At 42.8% G+C, this 22395-nt stretch overlaps 1 protein-coding gene across 3 annotated transcripts; it reads left to right on the plus strand.

Annotated features, from left to right (window-relative positions):
- Positions 1-2410: 2410 nt before the first annotated feature.
- Positions 2411-21035, plus strand: LOC140723233 (uncharacterized). 3 transcript variants are annotated; one of them, XM_073037836.1, is made up of 6 exons: positions 2411-2524; positions 14206-14273; positions 14348-14404; positions 14482-14535; positions 15258-15347; positions 19905-21035. In XM_073037836.1, exons 1-6 carry the CDS (start codon positions 2476-2478, stop codon positions 20526-20528), a joined length of 942 nt encoding a protein of 313 aa, XP_072893937.1. In that variant the 5' UTR covers positions 2411-2475; the 3' UTR covers positions 20529-21035. The 3 variants fall into 3 exon arrangements, with proteins under 3 accessions (XP_072893937.1, XP_072893954.1, XP_072893942.1); XM_073037853.1 differs by lacking the exon at positions 15258-15347; XM_073037841.1 differs by lacking the exon at positions 14348-14404.
- Positions 21036-22395: the final 1360 nt, after the last annotated feature.

Raw genomic sequence — 22395 nt, forward strand, 5'->3', positions numbered from 1 at the left:
ACTGTACTTCCCTTAATCGTAGGACTCTGCAGAGAGTAGTGCGGACAACCCAGCACACCTGTAGATGTGAACTTCCCACTATTTAGGACATTTACAGAGACAGGTGTGTAAAAAGGGCCCGAAGGATCATTGGGGATCTGAGTCACCCCAGCCACAAACTGTTCCAGCTGCTACCATCCAGGAAACGGTACCGCAGCATAAAAGCCAGGACCAACAGACTCTGGGACAGCTTCTTCCACCCAGGATTAATTCATGCTAGCACAACTGTATTTCTATGTTATATTGACCATCCTGTTGTACATACTATTTATTATAAATTACTATACATTGCACATTGAGACGGAGACGTAAAGATTTTTACTCCACATGCAAATGAAGGATGTAAGTAATAAAGTCAATTCAATTCAATTCAACATCCTTTTTAAATTGATTTTGTTATGACCCCAGCCCCTTCCTTTGTGAGAATCGCAAGAGAGAGAGAGAAGCCTTAAGGTTTGGAATGTGGTCTGGCCTCTCAGCCAGACAAAAGCCATGGACATAGCCATTGTCTCTTGGAGACACCTTTGTGAAATGGGGACTGGACTACGTGCAAACCCTCAGGGCAACATGGGCTGGGTGATGGGGAAAGATTGCCACACCCCACCCTGATTGACAGCTATAACCCTGCAAGTCCCGATAAAAAGGTGGGCTGCCGAGGCGGCCCCTCAGACGCACCAAGGAGACACACGAAGAAGACACGATAGTGCTTCCCGTCGGAGCGGGAAGCCATTTTGAAGGAAGCCACGTGCGTTAGATTCCGGATCGGGAGTCTGTGGCTGAAACCAAAGGAAAACCGTTTTAACTAACAACTGGGATTTGCTTCGCAAAGACGATGGGCAAGTGTTCCTTTTTCTCACCAATCCTCTCTCTCCAACACGTGAAATGCCAGCGGTTCCCAAACGGAAAAGCCTGAAGATTTATGAGCGACTGTTATATTCCATTGGACTCAGTATTATCCCCTAGACAACGATAGAGCTTATTTCTGATTGATTATTACTATACCTGTGTTTTAGATTGAGTTTTGACGACGTATATGATCTGAATGTTTTGTATTAACCATACATTTGTGCCCCTTTATAAATAAAAAACGTTTGAAAATAGTACCATCAGACTTCAGCGGACCTCTCTATCTTTGCTGGTAAGTCACCCGGTTACTGGGAACATAACAATTTATTGAACAAAGAATCAGAGGAATATTTTAAATACTGTTTCTGATCCCTCCAAGGGCAACCTGGCACTCAACATCAGTAAGACGATTGTGAACTTCAGGAAGGGTAAGACGATTGTGAACTTCAGGAAGGGTAAGACGAAGGAACACATACCAATCCTCATAGAGGGGTCAGAAGTGAAGAGAGTGAGCAGCTTCAAGTTCCTGGGTGTCAAGATCTGAGGATCTAACCTGGTCCCAACATATCGATGTAGTCATAAAGAAGGCAAGACAGCGGCTATACTTTATCAGGAGTTTGAAGAGATTTGGTATGTCAACAAGTACACTGAAAAGCTTTTATAGTTGTAACGTGGAGAGCATTCTGACAGGCTGCATCACTGTCTGATATGGAGGGGCTACTGCACGGGACCGAAAGAAGCTGCAGAAGGTTGTAAGTTGGGTTGTAAATCTAGTCAACTCCATCTTGGGTACTAGCCTACAAAGTACCCAGGACATCTTTAGGGAGTGGTGTCTCAGAAAGGCAGCGTCCATTATTAAGGACCTCCAGCACCCAGGGCATGCCCTTTTCTCACTGTTACCATCAGGAAGGAGGTACAGAAGCCCGAAGGCACGCACTCAGCGATTCAGGAACAGCTTCTTCCCCTCTGCCATCCAATTCCTAAATGGACATTGAACTCTTGGACACAACCTCACTTATTAAATGTATATTATTTATTTTTTGCACAATTTTAATCTATTCAATATACATATACTGTAATCGATTTAATTAATTATTTATTTTTTCTTCTATATCATGTATGGCATTGAACTGCTGCTGCTAAGTTATCAAATTTCATGACACATGCCGTTGATAATAAACCTGATTCTGATTACAGAAACTTCTATTGGCAGTTTTTGGGAACCTATTGTTTTAAATATTCATTATTATTTTCAAGTTTTGAAATTTAAATATCTCCACCTCACTTCGATTAAAGCGAGAACTCGGATTCCTCCGAGGAAAACGAAGATGGAAGTGGGAACTAAAAGCGCCCAGTGTTCATTTAAAATAATGGAAATGCCAAGGTGTTTTTGGAGCAATAATGAATTTTCTGGTCGCTTCTGTGTCAGTGCTCGGCGAATGTGGTTCTCCCATTTGTCAGTGGAGAGGCCAGATCACCTCTGATTATCAACAGCTTCCAGGTGGGGTAAATGGAAATTAGTGCCCTCGAGAGTTAAAGTGTTGGGCGATTTCTGTTTGATATCTGGTCATTGAAGGAGATTCACCGACCATGCCAGGAAAGAGGAAAAAGAAAAGGTGCCTTCGTTGTTGTGCTCAAGGTAAGTACAAGATTATTTATCGTGTGGATCGAACAATACGGTAAAATGCAGTAAACCGGTAAACATACAATAAAATGGACCGAGTTTAAAACAAAAGAATACATGCCGTTTATCTTGCGCAATACATACAAGATGCAGGAGAAACGCAGCAAATCAGGCAACATCTTAACGAGTCCCGATGGAGGGTCTCAGCCCAAAACGCTGACTGTTCATTTCCTTCTATCAATGTTACCCGACCTGCTGAGTTCCTATCACAAACAAGATAAAATCTGCAGATGCTGGAAATCCATGCGACGCACACAAAATGATGAAGGAAATAGGCAGGATAGTCAGCATCTATGGAGAAGAGTACTATGGATGTTTCGGGCCGAGTAGGGCTCCAGCCGAGGAGAGGGGTCCCGGGCAGAAACGCCGAACGTACTGTTTCCGTAGATGCTACCTGGCTTGCTGAGTTCCTCCAACATTGAGTGTGTGTGTTGCTCAAGATATCCAGCATCTGCAGAATCTCGTCTGGTGTCGTTGTAACTTTTTTCTATCTCTCTACGACTCCTATATGTCAAACTCAAGGCCCGCGGGCCAAATCCGGCCCGTGGTGGAATTATCTTTGGCCCGCGAGATAATATCTAATTACTATTAAAGCTGGCCCCAGTAATCGAAGCGCCTATGGCGTATGATATGGCTAATGCTGAGTTTATTCAGGTACCAGGTTTTCAGGGTTTTTAGTGTTTATTCGGCAGTCTTCTTCATAAGAAACGGAATTTGTAAAGTGAAACACTTTGTAGTTATAGCAGAGACTGAGACACATGAGAGCAGGCTGAAAAAACGGAGGCAACGAAAGCTGCGTTCACACGTGTCCGACTGATCCGGCCCGCATGAAGCTGCATTTTGCTCAATCCGGTCCGTGATCTAAAATGAGTTTGACACCCCTGCCTACGTCGTCTATTTGTAACATTCCCGTCGGCTATACATAGACCATTTCGAGAGGCTGCAGACTTCACGGTTATTATCACCTGCAGAAATGTACTTTAAATATTATGTCTTTCTCCCCATATAGTTTCTACCATGATAAAATATCAGAAGGATTAATGTCGACTATTGTAGGATTTCCACGGGGAAACGTTTATTTAGGTTTTATTTATAGCCTGACGAGCGGACACAAGCTGGTCAGAACTTATCGCTGAACCTTGTAGACAGTCTCTCCCCTTTAACCCAAACCCCAGCTCGGAGTCTTGAACATCTGGTCCAAGTGATTCAGCTTTGTTTTCAGATAATAAATTGGACGATACCAGCAATAACGCTGAGTCGCGTTTTGGAAATTTTTAGTAATACGCGATACTGTGCTCCACCTGGGAAGAATTAGAATTAAATTACGAAGCTAAACTATGGGATAAACACGACTGATGTAATGACTTGCTGATTTAAATATAATTATAGTTAAGTGCCGACACCTGTCCTAGGTGCTTACAGCTGATAATTTTATTGAGGCCTTCGATCGTCGGTCAGGGTTAATGCTGGGAATGATCAGTTCAGGTTTATTATCGCGAAATGTATTGTTTAGCGGCAGAAGTACCGAGCACAGCAGTAGATCTCTGTCGGTCAGGATCGACCATGGATATTGTGTCCTGGCTGTCTAGATACACAAGCCTGGGCAGTACGATACGGAGAGTAAACTGTTCCCCTCTCCACGCATCCAAAGGCAGGAACCCGCAGCGACGCAGGGCGCCTTCAGGGATTCTTTTCCTCGGGGTTTATTCCCGAAGTCTTCCCCATTGGTGGGCATGTCGTGGTTTCTCGTGCCCCACAAACGACCAGGAGATGCAGAAGATTCTTCAAGAAGGGTTAAACTTTAATTTGCAAATCAAAGCTGAGACAGTCACTGAGCTAGTCGCTGATTGCCCACCGATCCTTGTGCATAGCATTTTTTTATAGCAATCTCCTGGTTTAGTTGCATTAGCATATCCAATCGGTCTACAGTTGCGTATCGCAAGTACATCCGCCACTATTGTTTCTACCCATTGACTTAATCATGTTCTAATCTACATCTCTTAGCTACCTCTCATTAACACACCATTGTCTTCTACATTCTTAAGATTTCATTCTCCTACTAATTGGATACCTGCATAGCAAATAGCAAGTTCAAAGCTGACTACATAGTTGCAACTTTTATACTCCAATATATCCCCCCTTTGATCCATAGGGTCTCACACAGAGAAAGAAGACTAAGAGTCCGCGCACAAAAGCCCCAATAAATTCAAGCACTTATTCCCAAATCTCGGGTTAAACTATAATTTTTCAGCGCCAAGACCTCAAAGTATTCTTTCCCTGTTACCCTGGACCGCTGAGCCAAAAACCTGTCCCTCTGTACCTGAGACAGGGAAAAAAAACTCAGAAGCCCTTACAATCTACTCCCACACTGTTGTTTTGCTCTTGTTCATCCTGCAGGTGTTGTAGGCTGTAACGATACATTTTCGGTGTTTCTTTCTCCACTAAGCTTGCTTCAGTAATTGCCACGAGCATTGGAAATTGTTTGGTTGCAACACGCACTACAAGAGACTTGAGACAAGGAAGAAAACAGCACAGCACAAGCGCACAGCTCAACAATACATTACTGACAGTTATTGCCATTTTAGTCAGCCATGCTCCCCATCCTCCGAGTCTACTTTCTAACCAGTCAAAGAACTGATGTCCGAACCCTGCATTCTGTGCGCATACCTCGCACTGTGACAAGACAAAGTCCACTGAAGCCTGTAAATAAGGTGACCAAAAACCATCCTTTATTTTCTTTATCACTTCCCCCCTTGCACAATGGTCAATACCATGCGCTTCTGAAATCAGAATCGTCAGTAGAGGGGTGGGCGCTACCAACAAACCGTCTTCCGTGCTCCACAAACCTTCCGGGTTCTGCTTGGTCCCCCCTTCGTCTCCACATTGTCTGTTCTGCCAAAATTGCCTTGTATTTCAATTAGGTCCTCTACCTCATGTTCTGGAGCTAGGCTTACCTGGGGGTCAATGACAGCTGATGTACATCCAGACGCTTTTCTGGCTGCCTCGTCCGCAGCTTGATTTCCCTTTGTTATTACATCCTTTCCCTTTTTATGTGCCTGGCATTTTACTATAGCCAATGCTTTAGGTTTCATTATGGCTTTTATTAAGTCTAGAATTTGCTGACAATTTTGTATGGGATCTCCGCTACTTTTTTTTTAAAACCTCTGTTTCCACACTGCCCCGAACAAATGGCATACTCCATGAGCATATGCCGAATCAGTACAGATGTCTACTTTCTCACCTTCCATCATTTCACACGCAGCTGTCAGGGCTTTGATTTCTGCTAGTTGGGCGGAACACGGTTGGCGACAGGACTCCATCCTAATAAGCTTATAGCTCGACTGATCCTGCTGCACTACTGAGAACCCTGCATTATTTCCATCATAATCCCTATAACAAGAGCCATCTACGAACAGAACCTTTTTATCTACATCCTCTAGTGGTTCTGACCATAAATCTGCTCTCAATTTGGCAAATGCCATTGTCTTCCCTACACAATCATGGGGTTCTCCTTCATAGCCCAAAGGGACAAAATCGGCTATATTACTGGTAGTGCATCTCTGTATAGTTATGTCTGGAAATGTCAATAGCATCTGATACGCTGCTATCCTGGCTGGCGTCAGCACAAATTTCCCTTTTTCCAGCAATTCTGCTACTTTGTGGTGTGTGTACAGAGTTACAGGATAGCCCAGGGTTACAGATGATGCCTTTCCATATGCATAGTACAGCGCCGCCAATCCCTGATAACAGGGTGGATACCCCTGAGTCACCTCACCTAGTCTCGTACTGTAGTATGCTATTGGCTGCTTTGCTTTTCCTGTGCCTGTCTCTTGTGTTAGAACCGCTGTGACATAACCCTCCTGTCGGTTGGATACATACAAATGAAAAACCTTCTCGTAGTCAGGCAAAGCTAATGCTGGTGTTGACTGCAATTCCTGCTTAATAGTATTGAAAGGTATCTCTGCCTCTTCATTCCACTGTAAGCCGTTCTTCAGATTTGTATGTCCTGCTTCTTTCATTATCTTTCTCAAAGGTGCCACAATCTCAGCACATTCTCCTATCCAATCTGAGCTGTACCCTGCCATTCCCAAAAACGTCATCTGCCCTACAGTCTGGGGTTTTGGGGCCTTAGTTATTGCCTCAATCTGATCTGGTGCTATCGCCTTCACTCCCTTGGATATTACCCTGCCTAAGTATTCCACTTGCTGCGTGCAAAATTGCAGTTTCTTTTTGGATACTTTGTCCTCTGTGCGCCAGCTTCTCTAACAGAGTTATAGTGTCCTGCTCACACTGTTCCTTAGATAGATAGATAGATACTTTATTCATCCCCATGGGGAAATTCAACTTTTTTTCCAATGTCCCATACACTTGTTGTAGCAAAACTAATAACATACAATACTTAACTCAGTAAAAAAAATATGATATGCATCTAAATCACTATCTCAAAAAGCATTAATAATAGCTTTTAAAAAGTTCTTAAGTCCTGGCGGTTGAATTGTAAAGCCTAATGGCATTGGGGAGTATTGACCTCTTCATCCTGTCTGAGGAGCATTGCATCGATAGTAACCTGTCGCTGAAACTGCTTCTCTGTCTCTGGATGGTGCTATGTAGAGGATGTTCAGAGTTTTCCATAATTGACCGTAGCCTACTCAGCGCCCTTCGCTCAGCTACCGATGTTAAACTCTCCAGTACTTTGCCCACGACAGAGCCCGCCTTCCTTACCAGCTTATTAAGACGTGAGGTGTCCCTCTTCTTAATGCTTCCTTCCCAACACGCCACCACAAAGAAGAGGGCGCTCTCCACAACTGACCTATAGAACATCTTCAGCATCTCACTACAGACATTGAATGACGCCAACCTTCTTAGTAAGTACAGTCGACTCTGTGCCTTCCTGCACAAGGCATCTGTGTTGGCAGTCCAGTCTAGCTTCTCGTCTAACTGTACTCCCAGATACTTGTAGGTCTTAACCTGCTCCACACATTCTCCATTAATGATCACTGGCTCCATATGAGGCCTAGATCTCCTAAAGTCCACCACCATCTCCTTGGTCTTGGTGATATTGAGACGCAGGTAGTTTGAGTTGCACCATATCACAAAGTCCTGTATCAGTTTCCTATACTCCTCCTCCTGTCCACTCCTGACACACCCCACTATGGCCGTGTCATCAGCGAACTTCTGTAAATGGCAGGACTCCGAGTTATATTGGAAGTCTGATGTGTACAGGGTGAACAGGACCGGAGAGAGTACGGTTCCCTGCGGCGCTCCTGTGCTGCTGACCACCGTGTCAGACCTACAGTCTCCCAACCGCACATACTGAGGTCTATCTGTCAAGTAGTCCACTATCCAATCCACCATGTGAGAGTCTACTCCCATCTTCGTTAGTTTACTGTGTCCTTACTGTGGGAGCAAATCAACAGGTCATCCACATACTGTAACAATGTACTTTCCAATGGTATGCCCTCTAGGCCTGCCTTCAACACCTGATTAAAAACATGTGGTGAATGTTTAAACCCTTGTGGCATTCTGGTATAGGTCTACTGAGCACCTCTAAGTAAATGCAAACAGATACTGACACTGCTTGGCCAGAGGAATGCTGAAGAAAGCCAAACACAAATCAATCACTGAAAAGTAACTTGCTTCTGGTGGAACATTAGTGAAAAGCGTGTGTGGGTTGGGGACTACCGCTGGCCAGTCCTCTATCACATCATTTACCGCTCGCAAATCATGCACGAATCTCCACTTAGATTTATCTGCTTTTAAGACTGGCAGCAACGGGGTATTGCATGGACTGTTAGTTCTTTTAAGCACTCCTATTTCAAGCAACCCCTGCACTGTTGATGCTATTCCCTCTTCTGCTTCTGGTCTTAGAGGGTATTGTGGTCTCCTGGGTGGAATTGCTCCCCTTTTCAGCCTTATTTCCACCGGACTAGCTGTTTTTATTTTCCCTACGTCCATGTCGTGCTGTGACCACAGAATAGATGGCAACTCATCTAACCTTTTATCTTTCTGCTGGCCTCTTTCCTTTCCCAGCAATGGCATGTGTGGTTGGGGAGTTATTTCGACCTCTCACTGTCCCTACCATATCTACACTTACCATTATTTTAATGCAATTGTTGTCTTCTGATATCCACACCTCTGGCGTGATTTTCCTCCACACTGTTACGGTTTCAGCACTCTTAACTAAAGGTCCTAAGTCTTTAGACTGATATCCCTTGTTTATCAACAACGTTACGTGGGGCGCAGCCTCCGGTATCCTGTACCATTTTTCTAAAAAGGTGTTCCACTTAACTTGTAAAGCTGCTCCTTGCTTTCCGAATATCACAGCCTCCCCTTCCAGGTGCTGTTGGGTACGTGCCTCCAGGTGCCATCTCTCCTCTAACTCCCTGTTCTGAGTCTCGTCAAAAATCACTGTACAATGTAGCTCAGATTTGGGCATTACAACCCTGGGTAATATAGCCTGCACGCCCTTTTTCCATTTTTCCCAGGTTTCCTGAATCTGATCTGCGATGTCTCCTATCCAAAAGACATTAGCCTTCTTGTCTTCTCGCACTATCAATTGAGCCCCTGCTCGTTCCACACTCAGCCCATTTCTGGTGCATTCTAATTTTAATTCCAGTTTCAATAAGGCATCTCTGCCTAACAAATTAATCGGAGTTCCTTTAGATACTAGCACCGGCAAAACAATTCCTTTATTTCCCATTCTCAACCACACTGGAGCCATGCACTGGGTCAACTGTGTTTTCCCCGATAACCCTACCGTCTTAATAATCTTTCCTGACATGGGAAGGTGAAGGGCATACTGTGGCTGTACACAAGTGTACGTGGCTCCAGATCTATCATCATTGGTGTCAGTTGCCCTTCTAACATAACCTGAACAATGGGTTTCTCATCTGCCTCCCTTGTTATCATTGGGTAATGTCCCTTCTCACTCGAGTTCTCGAGGCACCCCTAATACCTCGCATAGGGGTTCACAGGTCCCCTTGGGCCTGTGGGGGCTGGCCCTTGGCTAAACTTTAGTTCCCTTCTTATCGGTTCCTGCTGGTGTGTGACAGGCCATGGTGTAAACAGACAATCTCTTCTCATGTGACCTGGCTGATTACATCCCCAGCACAATCTCTCTATCTCTCTTTCCCCATTTCCTCACTGGTCTCCTCTGTCCCCCTCCTTGGGACTTCCAGTCCTGTCTGGGCTGTTTGAATTTAGTCTGTTCCTGATGGGGCATTTGTGGGAATGCTCCTCCAAAGACGTTGATTATTGGCATGGGGTTTTCCGGCCCTTGTCTTACAGTATGATCGGTCCCTCCATATAGCGGTGCTTTATCCAGTTCGATGGCTGTACTCGGACCGGTGGTTGCTGGCAGCATCTTTTTGCTTTTCTCTTTTTCCTTTTTGAGTTCTTCGAGCTGCATTTGTATTAACTTTCTTTGCACCTCTTCCTGCTGCTCAGCCAACCTTCATTTGTCTTTCCGGTATTTCTCAACCGCATGGACTACATGGTCTCTAAATTCTTGTGGGGTCATTGATGTCAGCCCAACCACTTCCTCCAGTTTGGATTTTACTTGCGGAGGCATTGCATCCAAAATGCTATGTCGGAACAGTGTGGTGATAAATAAGCTATTTTCCACCTCTTGCTCAGTCTCTAGTCTCCACCTTTTCAACTGGTTTTCTACGTAGGCTGCTGGGTTTTCAGTGTCTCCCAGTGGATCCCCCTGTAAGGCTTTGGGGTCCACTTTGCCATACCCTCTGCCTCACTCTGTCAAACCTGTCTCCATCAGTTCTCGGGTCGTTCGAGTTTACTATGCCAGCCATTTCCATTAGTTTGTTAAATTTGGAGGTTCCCATCAACCTTATCAATAGTGCCTTCAAATCTCCCATAGCCAATAATCGTCCCGCCGTTTCTTCTTCAAAGGCTCAAATCCATTTCCCTGCTCCTTCATGTAGATTGGGCAGACTGTTTTCCAGCCCTTCTAGGTCCTGGGATCCCCAAGGGATATACTGCACTTGTCCTGATCCTTTAACAACGGCATCATTCTTCATCCTTCTTCCCACCTACCCTGGCTCTCCTCCTCACCTGACTCCCCATCTGTCTCAGGGTATGTCTTTACTGCCTCCCACACAAATTTCTCCGGGGTCCTCTTCTTCCCTCTGTCTCCCTGTGGAGTCCTTCCTTTCTGTCCTGATTCAATACTTGGTTGGCCCCTGGAGTATTTTTCGCATCTCCTCTGGCAATCCCCTCTCAGTAACTTATCTAGCTCTCTCTCTCTACTTCCGCAAGTCACTTCCCTACCGCCTCCTTCTGCTCTTCTAGGCTTCTGCCTCCTACCTCTTCCCCACAAATTCTCATATGCTCTCTCTCTCTCCACTTAACTCTTGCTCCTCCAATGAGTCACCTTCTCTTTCTTCCTGTCCGTGTCTGTACACCTGTGGCAGGGACTCCTCATGATCCTTACTCGTGCTTGATTCCCTTCTCTCTTGTGTTTCTCCAAGACTCTCATCTCCTATCTTTTTCCCACTTCCTCTTGAATGCCTCATCTCTTCCTGCCCTGATGAGCCACTTTCTTTTCTAGTCTGTTTATTTCTATGGTATAACCGATACTCCTCATACTCCTTTTCCTCAAGTATTTCATCCATTCAATCTCTTCTTTCATTTTCTCTTTGCCTGTTCCACCTTTATCCTTTCTGCCTGTATCTCCTTCCATATCGCCGCTTATTCCTTCTCGTATTGTCTTTTTTCCTCCTCATTATCCCAAACTTGTACTTCTCCCTGACTGTTCCCGTCAGCAGGGGGCACTGCTTAGGGGTTCCTTCCTCATTATAGGGAGGGGGCTTTTCAGTTTCTTTCACATCCGGGTACGGAGCTGAAGCCAACTTCTCACTGTACCTTTCTTTCTCTCTAACAGGCTGTTTCTCCAGCACCTTAGTGTCTTCCTCACTTGTAATCATTATTCTACCTGTCCTCCTCAGCCTCTCTCCCTCTGTTCTGAAGAGTTTTAGCACTTCCATTTCTCGTTCTCTTTTTTGCCCTCTTCTTAGATTTATCTTTTGGTTTGTAATTTTTAATTAGTGCCTCCATTTCTTCGCACAAGCTTACATCAAACTTCTCTTGGCCATTTTGTGATCAGGTTTTTGGTTCTCTTTTCCCATTTTTCTGAAGTTTTTGTGATCTCATATTTATTTACCGGGATTTTTTTGCTCAGAATCTCTGCTGCCGTTCCTTTACCTGTCATGTTATTCTCTCTTTTTAAGGTATTTCAGAGATTCACAGTTTGTTTACTGGATAATATTATTTACTCTAATTCTATGCCTAGTCTATCGTCTATCTACCAGCGCTTTAAACTATATATTAGACTGTCCTTGTTTCCTATTCTGTTCTGCCCATACAGACCTCTATTCAGAGTGGTACCCACAGAACTTTCTCTTTGCACCTCGTCTATTCAGACCCTTATCTCTTAAGGCGGTATCCTCGAGGATTTTCTCTATTTTCCTTTCCCTGCCCATTCAGACCTTCGTTTCATACGAAGCGGTATCCACAGGGATTTTCTCTTTGCACCTCGTCTATTCAGATCCTTATCTCTTAAGGCGGTATCCTCGAGGATTTTCTCTTTTTCCCTTTCCCTGCCCGTTCAGACCTTCGTTTTATACGAAGCGGTATCCACAGGGACTTACCAACACCACGTGGAATTTTTCTTAACTTCCTATTAACTTATTTGTACTTACCCTCACTGCAGTGTTCTTGATCAATCCTCTGAGCCTCCTGTTAACCCCCAATTTTGCCAGATTCTTTGGACCGGAGAGACCCTTCGGCAGTGGTTCCACACTTCTGAGACTCCAAGACCTCCCCAAAACCAACAGAATTCTTAGTCCAAATTGTCGCAAAAAGCGCTACCTTTTGTTTGGGTGCACTCTTAATTCTGTTAGCCTTGTGGGGGTCCCTAGAGGACTGGGAAGCGTCCCCAATCTGCCGTTTCCTTTCCGCGGGTCTCTTACCGGTCCTGCCGCGGTCGCCAATTTTGTCGTGGTTTCTTGTGCCCCACAAACGACCAGGAGACGCAGAAGATTCTTCAAGGAGGGTTAAACTTTGCAAATCAAAGCTGAGACAGTCATTGAGCTAGTCGCTGATTGCCCTCCCTCGCCCCCCCACGCCCCACGCCCCCTGCCCCCTGCCAGATCCTTGTACATAGCATTTTTTATAGCAATCTCCTGGTTTAGTTGCATTAGCATATCCAATCGGTCTACAGTTGCGTATCACAAGTACATCCACCACTATTGTTTCTACCCATTGACTTAATCATGTTCTAATCTGCATCTCTTAGCTACCTCTCATTAACACACCATTGTCTTCTACATTCTTAAGATTTCATTCTCCTACTAAATTGGATACATGCATAGCAAATAGCAGGTTCAAAGCTGACTACATAGTTTTGGTTACACAGCAAACAATGCAACTTTTATACTCCAATATATATCTGCGATGTCTCCTATTCAAAAGACATTATCCTTCTTGTCTTCTCGCACTATCAATTGAGCCCCTGCTCTTTCCACACTCAGCCGTGGAACAGGCAAAGAGAGAAATGAAAGAGATTGAACGGATGAAATACTTGAGAGAGGAAAAGGAGTATGAGGAGTATTGGTTATACCATAGAAATAAACAGTCCAAGGGGGGAATATATTGGAGTATAAAAGTTGCATTGTTTGCTGTGTAACCAAAACTATGTAGTCAGCTTTGAACTTGCTATTTGCTATGCATGTATCCAATTTAGTAGGAGAATGAAATCTTAAGAATGTAGAAGACAATGGTATGTTAATGAGAGGTAGCTAAGAGATGCAGATTAGAACATGATTAAGTCAATGGGTAGAAACAATAGTGGTGGATGTACTTGTGATACGCAACTGTAGACTGATTAGATATGCTAATGCAACTAAACCAGGAGATTGCTATAAAAAATGCTATGTACAAGGATCGGTGGGCAATCAGCGACTAGCTCAGTGAATGTCTCAGCTTTGATTTGCAAATTAAAGTTTAACCCTTCTTGAAGAATCTTCTGCGTCTCCTGGTCGTTTGTGGGGCACGAAAAACCACGACAGGTACAGCCCCAAAGCAGCATAAGTTTGAGATCAAAGTTTTCCTTCTCCTTGATGAAACCATGGTTGATAAGCCCCATCTGCCTGAAAGGACTGGTTTTAAGGCATCGATAACCCGCCTTTGCCCTTCTCTTGCCCTAGAAACAGTTCCACTGGCCTTGGTAGATGAGCCTGGAACTGGTGGTCAGACGCTATTTGAGAAACATTTAACAGAAGGAGCTTGTTCCCATCATCGCTCCCAGCTATAACAACCTTAAGGATGTGGCCTAACCTACGTTTTAAGTTTTTAGGAGACTACCAAACAAAACGTGATGAGCTACGGGAAGACGATTGGGGAAGTTTAAGGGAAAGGAGGGAACTAAGTGATTAGTAGTTTGAGGAGGGAATGCCAGAGGTAAAAGCTTCGACAGACAAAGGCATTGTCTCTAATGCTGGCACAAAGGAGGTTTAATGCAATAAGATTTGTGTATTTAATGTGTTTGCTTTGCTTGGCCAAGTCCAAATCGGCCTAACTGTTAAAAGGTAACTAACATATTTAAACTCATGGGATTTCAGAACCTGTTGATGGCATGAATGTACACAGATCTCCAGACTGCATGGAAGTACTGACAACTAAATACAAGGTAAGTTTAGAAAGTATTTATTTAAAAGCTAATTTTGAGAATATTGAAAAGTAACACTTTCTTTTTGCCTTTAGGAGAAGTGTAAAGTAGAATCGAGTACAGAGTCGGAACCGGATACTTGCGCTACCGAGGTAGTTTTCTCTTTCATTGGAAGTGTTTAAACATTACATGTCTTTTTATAAAATGTTGCTTTATCTTTCCCCCGCAGGTTTTGAACCGAAGTTTACCTGCTTCGACAAAGAATCAGAATACTGTAAATGAAGTGAGTATTTACCTGGAGCTTAAAATAAATCTCAAGCGTGTTCAAATAGCTTGTCTAAAGGACGATTTCTACTGATACTGAATTAGCATGTTTGAAATGAACTTGCATTGGATGGTTATAATAGACTCCTTGCCTGTCAGTTTGATTCAACACCCTACTCTGAGGTGTCTCGCCTGCCCTGTTCCATCAAAGCCCCATGTAAGCTCGAAGGACAAAGCTTCATCTTCCATTTCAAACAACACACACAAAATGCTGGTGGAACACAGCAGGCCAGGCAGCATCTATAGGGAGAAGCACTGACGAAGGGTCGCGGCCCAAAACGTCGACAGTGCTTCTCCCTATAGATGCTGCCTAGCCTGCTGTGTTCTACCAGCATTTTGTGTGTGTTGTTTGAATTTCTAGCATCTGCAGATTTCCTTGTGTTTGATCTTCCATTTCAGCTTGTTAGAGTCCTTGAGACTCCCTGACTTCTATTGTCTCAAATTTTTGGGTAGTGATTTGAGAATTCTGTAAAGGCAAATCTCTAACCTGAGCAGTCATGATGCAGTGTTGCCTTCAACTGTAATATTCTGTAATTCCTTATTCCTTTTTTTCATATCTCTTCACCTTCCTCTATTTGCTCTCATCCAGATGGATCAGCTAAGATTTAATTAGCATTTATTCCCCTCTTAGACAGCACTTAATGTTAAACCCTGGACAAATTTGTTTGCATCCTATCTCAGATATTCCCTCAACAATTGCTGCCAGGAGTTCTGGGTCAGAGGAATGGAATGGGACAAGACCACCATGATGCGTTTATCATGAAACAGATGGTGATGCTTTTTTTTTCTTACCCGATCCTGTCATCTGGTCCATGTGCTGGATCATTAAAAATCTCAGGCTGGAGTGCTGTGTGAGAAGCATTGGGAGGGAGCCATGTCTCTGTGAAACAGAATACACAGCAGTCCCTCATGTTCCTCTGATAAAGCAATCTTGTTCTGAGGTCTTCAGTCTTGTTTTCTAATGACTACAATTAGCCAGGAGGATGTTAGGGAGGGGAACCTGAAGACTATGCTTATCCAAAGTTCTGCCCTGCATCCACATTTTTCTGAGACCATGGCGGTCTCTCTGGTGTATGCAGCAGTTGTGTTTACCTTCTGGGTTTTCTGATCAGAGTTGGCTGGTAGGTTCTTAGTAACGTTAATTCATGTAAATATCTTTAAAGTACAGTGCTTACTGCAGAAGTTTCCTTAGCAGTTTTCAAATTTAAGAAGATAAATCTCGTATGAACTGTGGCCGCTCGACCTGCAAAGTGTCACCTCTCGGGTACCGTGAAAGAAACAGCAAATGTAGAGATTGTACCTGCATATGGAAGTGATTGAAGTAAAATTCTCTTTTCAATTGTGAATTCACTTGGTATTTGATTTATAACCATCTAATACTTAGTCATTATCCAAATGGGGGAAAAATCTATTGAATTAAAATCTTACAAAACTTGCTCAGTCAAAACTATACAAAGGAAGACATTCTGGAGCTGCTTCTGGCATTGAAACTACTGGGAGAATCCTAAGACTCTAGTGGTTGACCAGGTAACAATGCATTTCATCTGACTTTTTAATCCAAATCCTGCTATTAGTAATATTAAATCGCAGAATGTTCTGCTGACTGCCCTCGTGTACAACTCTTCCCATTATAACTAAACCAACAGGTCTGATTGCACAGTACAGGCCTTTTGGCCCACAATGTTGAGTCGGCCTTTTAACTTCAAGATCAATCTAACCGTTCACTTCCACATAACCCTCTATTTTTCTTTCATTTATGTCAGTGTCCTGAATGTATCTGTCATCTGCCTCTACCACTGCCCATAGCAGTGCATTCCACACACCTACCACTCTGTTTTTAAAAAATAGATCTACCCTGCTATTCCTTCCTCCCCACCCACCCCCACTTTCCTCCAAACATTTGAAAGCTATACCCCCTCATATTAGTCATTTCTGCCATGGGGAAAAGTCTCTAGTTTCCGCTCTATCTCTTATCTTGTACATCTCTATCAAGTCGCACCTCGTGCTTCTCTCCAATGAGAAAAGCACTGGCTTGCTCAGTGCTCTCTGGTCAAGGCAACATCATGATAAATCTCCTCTGAACTCTAAATATTCCACGTCTTTCCTATAATGAGGAGACCAGAGCTGAAATAGTCCAAATGTTGTGTAACTAGAGTTTTATAGAGCTGCAACATTACTTCGTGGGTCTTGAACTCGATCCCTAAAGTAAGTGAACACACCATACACCTTAATTGACATATTAACTTACTCTGGGATATATGAATGTGGACCCCAAGAGCCCTCTGATTTCCCACAGTTAAGAATCCTGCACTTGCCCATCAAGCTTGACCTCCCAAAGTGAATCACTTCTCACTTGTCCAGACTGAATACCATTTGTCATTTTTGAGCCCAGCTCTGTGCATCTGTGTCTGTTGTAATCTACCAGGACCTTCTACACCAGCCAAAACACCACTAACCATGTCATCTGCAAACACTCATTTAAGTCCTTTATTGAAAGAAAAAAGACATCCAGAACTGTATCCCAGAAAAGGTCCCTGTGGTTACTGACCTCCAGGCAGAATGTGCTACATCGATAACCCTCCTCTGCCTTCTGTGTACCAAGAGTATCAAATGCCTTACTAAATCATATACACGCATCCACTGTTCTACTTTCATCATTGTGCTTTGCCACATCCTTACAAGCATGACCTTCCCCTCACAAAGCCATGTTGACTATTCTAAGCAGACTATGATTCTCCAAATGCTTGTAAGTCCCATCTCTAAGAATTCTCTCCAATAGTCTGCCCTCCACAGACATACTGTAAAACCCACTACCCTATAATTCCTGGGATTATCCTTATTACCTTTCTTGAATAAAGGAATAATATTTGCCACCCTCTGATCTTGTACTTCTCCTATTCATTTCAGCTGGATACCTATCTTCAGTTGGTCCTGCACAATATCTTTTTGTGTATTCGCTATTTTAAAACAAGACTAACTCTTCAGTGGTTCTTAATGAATACTTAGTGTTGCTATTTACTGAGAATGAGTGAAGGCAGAGTGGGGTGTTCAAAGAGGCTGGGACACTTTGACATTGACATGGAGGTGCTGGCTCTTCTGAAAAGCATTAAGCAAGTTCCCAGGGCCTGATGGCATATATTCAAGAGTATTGAAATAAGCAAGTGAGGTCAAAAAAAAGATTTTTTTGTGTTGCCGCTGGCAACAGGTGTGATTCCCAGAGGACTGGAGAGTATCAAATGTGGCTTTGCTCGAGAAGAGAAATGCAGAAAATCAAAGTAATTCTAGGAATAAGCCTCACATCGGTAATAGGGAATGGAGAGGATAAAGAGGGATAGGAGTTAAACATAAACTTAAGGACAGTCGGGATATATTTGTGTTTGACAGCTCCTTGAGTTATTTGAGGTGATGAAGAAACTTGATAAGGTAAGGTAGTGGACATTAACCATTTGATAAGGTCCCTCATGGTGTGTGTGCCCTTAACTCCTGGTGGAGTCGTCAGGGCACCGTCATGACAAGCTTTTTGCACTGACATGTTTTGGTGATTGCTCATCTTGGGCATCTGAAACCTGCTGGAGCCCATCCCTCTCCAGGTTTTTTTTCTTTTACAAGCTCAACACTCAACCCAGGCATGGATGGAGAGCGTGGAAGGGATTCGGCTGGAAGAGAGCCGGCTGGATTCGAACTCGGGACCTCTCGCCCCGAAGTCCTGCGCTGATGCCATTACACCACCAGCTGGCATTCCCTCATGGTCGGTTGATTCAGAAGATGTAGATGTATGGGATCCAAGTTTGGATTTAGAACTGGATTGCCCATTGAAGACATGGGTGTAAGGCTGTTGTTCTGGCTGGAAATTTGTGACCAATGGTGTTCTGCAAAGGGCAGGGCTGGGATCGCTGTTTGTTTGTGATTACCTATCAGTGGCCTGGATGAAAATGTAGATGGGTGGATTAGCAAGTTTGTGGCTGTCACCATGAATGTTGGAGTTGTGGATAGTGTGAACAACTGTCAAAGAATAGGGTGATACAGAGAAGTTACAAAGATGAAAGGCAAGAGTATACAGCTAATGGATGACTCCTTAATAGCACAGAGGGATTTTGTTTACTGGTTTACAGGTCCGTAGTTTACTGAAAGTGGTTATGCATGGGTAAAGTGGAAAAGAAGGCATTTGGCATGGTAGGGGTGCGGAGTGTAAGGGCAAGGAAGTCTGGCTGTATAAAGCTTTAGTCAGACTGCACTTGGAGTATCGTTTGCATTTCTAGTTGTCCTATTATAGGAAGGATATGGAGAAAAGTTTTATCAGGATGCTGCCAGATGAGAATGAATGAGCTAGAAAGAAAGAGTTGTTCTCCCTAGAGTGTTAAAGCTGGGGAAGAACTGGCGATTTTCTTTTAATTATTAAAAGTCATAGAGGGAGTACACATTCAGAATCTTTTCCCAGGATGGAAATGTCAAATGCCTTAGGACATGCTTTAAGGTTAGAGCAGGAAGTTGAAAGGTGACGTGGGGCGGTTTTTAAAAAATTTAATTGTAGAGAGCAGTAGGTGCCTGGAATGGGGTATTGATGAATGTGGGCAGTCCGGTGGTGGTGTTAGACTCGAATGTGAAGGCAATGGAAAGATATGGATATGATAAAGGAGATTCAGTATCAAGAATTAATACAACATTGTGAACAGAATGCTGAACAATACTGTTTTGTAACTATTCCTGTATTTCCTATATTGGACAGGTCACCAAGTGTAAATCCCAAAGCACAAGTAACCAAAAATTCCATTTGAGTTCAATTTTTTTCACTTGCCAATTGTTTATTGAAGTGATGGAATGACACATTATTGGACATTAGCAATGCGAACTATTTGCTGGTAACTACTGAACTATTGTACCTCATTATTATAAAGATTGGGAGAATTGTCTACTGGGTACTGTATTTAAAATAAAATTGCATAATAAAGAATGGAGATATTGGGAAAGTGAATGTCTTTCATGGAATAGAAATCTTTACTAAAAGATTTAAAGCACAACAATCTAGGAATATACTATAGGTAAGGTAATATCTGTTAGGAGTGAAAAAGTTAACGTATGGGTAAATGACCTTCCCTCATTTCCACAGTACGTATCCCTGGGATTTTCTTGCTGTTTCAGATTTACAGATCTGCAGCTTCTATGCTTCCATTTGAGATCTGGATTAATCTACTGGTGAATGATTTCTTTTTAATGAATGGTTTAGAGAGGTTGTCTTCAAATTATTTTTATTGTGCTGAATCTCTTTTTGAGGTGAGAGAAACTAATTTATTTGTAAACTTCTAATGAAATATAATTTTTATTCAAAAGTGTTTGGATCCATATGATGGAGATTTGGAAAGCACTTCAAGTGAGCCGGATGTTGATAGACAATTTATGCAAGATGTCTGTTCTGAAGAGACAAGCTATCTATCCCGTACCATTGTAACAGTAAAACCATACAAACAATCCTTGCTGACAACTTTTCTGCCTGCACACAGTTATACCGAGTTAAATTCCATGCAGATGGAAACTGTGGCCACCGATGGTATGGCTCCACAATCTTCCAGGGAATCAGAATTGCTTTCTAACAGAGTACATGAACTGACACTTGCAATTGATGGTTCCGTGACAGATCCTGGACAGCAGCAATTTGCACCCTTGGAGTTGGATGTCCTGACTGAATCGTCTACTTTCAACATGAATGGTGAAAGAGATCACAGACTTCTGAACGTATTTGTTCTTCAAGACCCTGGGAAACATGACTTCAGGTGCCAAAATGTTCACTTGTGCTCAGAACAACTTTTAAATGCTGCCCAGGAAAGCTTTCTTGAGAAAAGGGTATCATCAAAAAGAAAGTTTGGAAGCCCCTTAATTGAAGCAAGCAATGACTGGATAATTAAAAAGAAAAGTCGTACGATAAAAACAGAGGTAAGCAGTTCAGTGCTGAAATAGTCTGTTCAGAAATGCTTCTACTGTAATGTTGTTTGAACTGGTTTTTTTGGTAATTTTTTTTATTGAAGTACTTGAACTGGTATAAACTGTATTTAATGTTACATGTTCAAGATGTTCAGCCCTGGGCAGTCCTTTTCCTTTGCAAACTTCCAATTTTGGCTTCAGTAGAGCCAATAGATTCTGAACAAGACAACAATCATTCTGCCACAGTAGCAGTGTCTGTGTCTAATCGAGTAATTTTGTTTAGTGAAGTAAGTTGGTTTTTTCCTCTTGATGTTTGTTTGCCAGGATAAAGTTCTGCAGGTGAGGAAAACTTTGTACTCTCTTCCCCCCCCCCCATTTGTCAGTTTTGTTGAATGCAAGTGATTTGTGGGATGAGATTAACAGTTTTACAAAGTCCCTTTTCATTTCTATTAAAAATGTAAGTTGACTCGATAACACAAAGTAACTTGTCTATGTCTTTGTATTTTACTAGTTTTTGGGATTGTTCTGATATTGAAGTACAGATAACATGACAGTATTCTAATCAATTGGTTTATTTTTAAGATTATGACCAACCTCTACAAGGTTGCAGACGTTGTCCATGCTAACTTTACACTGAAGTGGTAATGATGTTTGCTGTTACAAACTCCGAGCTTCCTACTGATTTGAGGAGTCAACCAAATCATATTTTACCTTGATGTTTTGGTCAGGTCATGCTAAAGGTGCAGGCTTCTTTCTTGTAAACGATTTTAAATAATAGTTCTCATTCTTAGTGCTCTATAAGTCTCATTCTGAAATTTTGTAAGCTATTTTAAATTGTGTAACATATTTGAAGTTTACTAGAATTTGATGTGGCTCCAAGTATGATTCAACATCATTAGTCACTTGGTTGTTAGAGGAGAAACTGCTTACTTTTTAATTCAGAGTTCATCTGTACCTCCACCTGTCCCTAAATAGATTTGCTCCCACCTCCCTTAGACATGTACATTGCTGGCTAATTGGCCACTAAGTTATCACCTACGCAGACGTGGGGCAGTATCTGTGGAAAGTTGAGAAGAATATGGGAGAACAGAATGGGATTAACATAGGATTAGTGGAAATGGGTAGCTGATGGTCATTGGAGACTTGTTATTGTTATCGAAGCATGCTTGTTTCACTGGGGAGTAGGCTATAATTTTTTTTCATGTTAAATGCTAAATTGTCAGTCACAAACTTTGTGCTTCCTTGTCTATTTGTAAGACTAGAAGCCATTTTACATTTTGTGAGTAAATATTGTCTGCAATCCGGCACCAAAATGTCTAAGGGGCAAAATTTGTGTGTATGCTTGTTTATGTTCCTATTATACAACAAATATCTTGACTGAAACATTTCATAGATCTCAAGTAATTTGGTCAAAAATAGTGCTGTGTTTTGTAACTCCAAAACATAAGCTAATTGAAAGCAAAAACATGGAGCGGGGAGAACGTGTCCTAGTTTCGTATTTACTTCAAGTGAGGTGGGCACGTGTGATGTGGAGTGATGAATTGCACCATTCATATTATCGGTAATGAATTAAACAACATACAGTACAACTACTATGTAAACACAGCATAGTGAATTCTAAATTGTCCTAAAGATTTAATCGCTGTAGAGGATTTCTTACTCTTGTGGGATGACGTCTCTCCTTGCCGGGGGGGATCACTCTGCTTGAGACTTGTCGCTGTGAAACAATCTCAGGTTCTGGGGCCTCGGTCACGGAGGTTGTAGGAATTGACTCAGGATTGCGGGAAGTGGTTCTGACATCTTTGGACGTGTTGGCATGCCGAACAGTGCAACCTTTATTGGATGATATGGATCATAACGTGTGAGTACAGTGTCCGATGTCACCATTTCCTTTACCTTTTAG

This window comes from Hemitrygon akajei, chromosome 3, assembly GCF_048418815.1.
Source record: "Hemitrygon akajei chromosome 3, sHemAka1.3, whole genome shotgun sequence".
Taxonomy (NCBI): domain Eukaryota; kingdom Metazoa; phylum Chordata; class Chondrichthyes; order Myliobatiformes; family Dasyatidae; genus Hemitrygon; species Hemitrygon akajei.

Excerpts from the sequence above, each read along its gene's own strand:
- LOC140723233 (XM_073037836.1), top strand. The coding sequence starts at position 2,476 with ATGCCAGGAAAGAGGAAAAAGAAAAGGTGCCTTCGTTGTTGTGCTCAA. Across the intron at positions 2,525-14,205 it reads CCTTCGTTGTTGTGCTCAAG|AACCTGTTGATGGCATGAAT; the intron begins GTAAGTACAAGA and ends ATGGGATTTCAG. Across the intron at positions 15,348-19,904 it reads CGTTTATCATGAAACAGATG|TGTTTGGATCCATATGATGG; the intron begins GTGATGCTTTTT and ends TTTATTCAAAAG.